This window comes from Mandrillus leucophaeus, unplaced genomic scaffold (assembly GCF_000951045.1).
Source record: "Mandrillus leucophaeus isolate KB7577 unplaced genomic scaffold, Mleu.le_1.0 Scaffold1, whole genome shotgun sequence".
Taxonomy (NCBI): domain Eukaryota; kingdom Metazoa; phylum Chordata; class Mammalia; order Primates; family Cercopithecidae; genus Mandrillus; species Mandrillus leucophaeus.
Genome location: NW_012098097.1, coordinates 9249878 through 9252765, shown reverse-complemented (window position 1 = coordinate 9252765; position 2888 = coordinate 9249878). Strand labels below are relative to the sequence as shown.

Below are 2888 nucleotides of genomic sequence, written 5' to 3'. Positions count from 1 at the left end.
CACCCGCCACTTTGCCCGGCTAGTTTTTTGTATTTTTTAGTAGAGACGGGGTTTCACCGTGTTAGCCAGGATGGTCTCAATCTCCTGACCTTGTGATCCACCCTTCTCGGCCTCCCAAAGTGCTGGGATTACAGGCTTGAGCCACCGCGCCCAGCCCAGTATATCTTAATGTAATTGAGTGGTGTGTAATTTTTGTTTGTTTGAGACAGAGTCTCACTGTGTTGCCCAGGCTGGAGTGCAGTGGCTTGATCTTGCCTCACTGCAACCTCCGCCTCCTGGGTTCAAACTTCTCCTGCCTCAGCCTCTCGAGTAGCTGGGATTACAGGCACATGCCACCATGCCCAGCTGAGTTTTGTATTTTTAGTAGAGACAGAGTTTCACCATGTTGGCCAGGCTGGTCTTGAACTCCTAACCTCAGGTGATCCACCCATCCCTGCCTCCCAAAGTGCTAGGAATACAGGCATGGGCTACTGCGCCTGGCTGGTGTCTAGAACTTCACAGTTTTCTAGAAGAGTCCTATATTTCAGTGCTGAATACACTAGTGCTGGCATTTGCTGAAGAATTTTTAGTCTGTCAAGCAACATGTAGTGAAGGTCTCCAGGTCTTCCTCACACTTATGGGCCAAATTATGTTCCTGCCACCTTTTGTGTAAATGAAGATTTATTGGAACCCAGCCATGCCCATTCACATAGGTCTTGTTTATAGCTGCTTTTGTGCTACATCAGCAGAGTAGTTGTGACACACTAGATATAGAAAGAGAGGAGGCATGGTCCTTGAACCTTATTGACTTTCATCTTGTTGAAAGATGTTGGTCAGTGCAAACCAGGGAATGCTACAGTAAAAGTGCCATGTTGTGTATCATTTACTGTTCAGCATTCTGAAGCCTTGGAAGGGAGACTTGAACTTGAACGCTCTTGACAGGGAAGTCAGTAAGCCTGCGTGGGGGAGGCTTGACCTTGAAGGATTTGCGAGAATGAAGAACATTCTGTGTCGGGGAAAGCAGCATGACCTGATATCCGTGCATGCAGTCTAGGAACTGTAAAGTTCTGGACACTTGTTAGCTGCTACTCAGGCAGTGAAAAGGCTGTGAGCTTGGTGTGTACAGTCAGAAAACTAGAGCCTGGAGACCATAATAGGATGCAGCAGCAAGATGTAGTGATTAAATCTTAAATCTCATGAGAACCAGTTGGGAGAAATCTGGACTCTCTCCCTTTTTTTTTTTTTTGAAACAGGGCCTCACTGTCACCCAGGCTGGAGTGCAGCAGTGGGATCATAGCTTACTGCAGCCTTGAACTCCTCCTGCCTCACCCTCCTGAGTAGCTGGGACTATAGGCATGTACCACCATGCCCAGCTAACTTTTCTCTTTTTTTCTTTTGTAGAGATGGGATCTCGCTATGACCAGGCTGGTTTCAAACTCCTGGCCTCAAGCGATCCTCCCACCTCGGCCTCCCAATGTACAGGGATTACAGACATGAGCCGCTACACCGAGCCTGGACTCTGTTATGATAGCAAGATCCTTTACTCTGAAGAGACAAGGTTAAGCTGAAGTTTAAGACAGATTGATCAAGGCAGTAAAGAAAGATTCACCGGTATAATAATAAAGTAATTAACGAACTTACTGAGCACTTAGTAAGTGCCCGGCTCTAGTCTAAATGTGTTATTTGTATTACTACATGGGAGAGTGGTGCACAGAAAGGTTAGTACTTTGCCCACAGTCACACAGCTAGTAAATGGTGGCACTGAGATTCTGTCCCAGGCTCTGGAGCCCTCGTTCATCACCACTTTAATATACTGTTTTTTTTTGTTTGTTTGTTTGTTTGTTTTTTTGAGATGGAGTCTTGCCTTGTTGCCCAGACGAGAGTATAGTGGTGTGATCTCAGCCCACTGCAACTTCCGCCTCCTGGGTTCAAGCAATTCTCCTGCCTCAGCCTCCCAAGTAGCTGGGATTACAGGCGCATACCAACACACCCAGCTAATTTTTGTATTTTTAGTAGAGATGGGGTTTCACCATGTTGGCCAGGCTGATCTCGAACTCCTGACCTCAGGTGATACGCCTGGCTCAGCCTCCCAAAGTGCTTGGATTATAGGCGTGAGCCACTGCGCCTGGCCAATATACTGCCTTTTAAGGACTTTTCTAACTGGGTTGAGATGAAGGAGGTGTTGATTCAAAGATGAGGCCAGATTGTGTGCCTAGACTGTGTCCGTTTGACAAAATTCAGGAGGGATAGGTCACGATTCTGGATTTACCGAGTTTGAGGCAGTAGAGGTTTTTCAATGAGATACGTCTAGTAGATGATGAGAAACCTGAGATTGAGCCCAGGTTGCGAATAGAGATACTGGTTTAGTCATGGCTGAGAATATCAGAAGAGTTGTTTTGAGAGCGGCAAAGGAGGGAGAGTATAAAGAAAAGCCAAGAAGCAGAAGATTACACCTCAGAGAATACCTGGGTCTGATGATGGCCTTTACCGTCTCCCCGCTTCTGTCTCTGGTCTAGATACTTGCTTCTGGTTCTGATGGATGCTGAAAGAGCCTGGAGCTACGCTATGCAGCTGAAACAGGAAGCCAACACTGAACCCCGAAAACGGTTTCACTTATTATCTCGCCTACGCAAAGCCGTGAAGCATGCAGAGGAATTGGAACGTTTGTGTGAGAGCAATCGCGTGGACGCTAAGACCAAGTTAGAGGCTCAGGTTAGTGCCTTAACACTCAGCTTGTTTCGTTGTGGAGATGAAAGACGCTTTAAAAAGCTATAGTTAAACACAACAGAGTTTCTTCAGGTTAGAAAGCGATAGTCAGGAGAGGAAAAAACTTTCTGAACTTGCTTTTAACAGGTGAAGTTAGCATGTTTTGTTTATCAGCTCTTGAATTTTTTTTTTTTTTTTTTTTT

The 2888-nt window shown here is 45.9% G+C and overlaps 1 protein-coding gene across 4 annotated transcripts in view; it reads left to right on the top strand.

Moving 5' to 3' along the window:
- The window catches only part of SRP68 (signal recognition particle 68kDa), a 46831-nt gene that overhangs the window by 11887 nt on the left and 32056 nt on the right, over nt 1-2888 (top strand). For all 4 annotated transcript variants that reach the window (XM_011982808.1, XM_011982731.1, XM_011982590.1 and 1 more), the window contains one exon: nt 2496-2691. In XM_011982808.1, coding sequence (XP_011838198.1) covers nt 2496-2691 — 196 coding nt within the window. The remainder of the gene's footprint in view (nt 1-2495; nt 2692-2888) is intronic.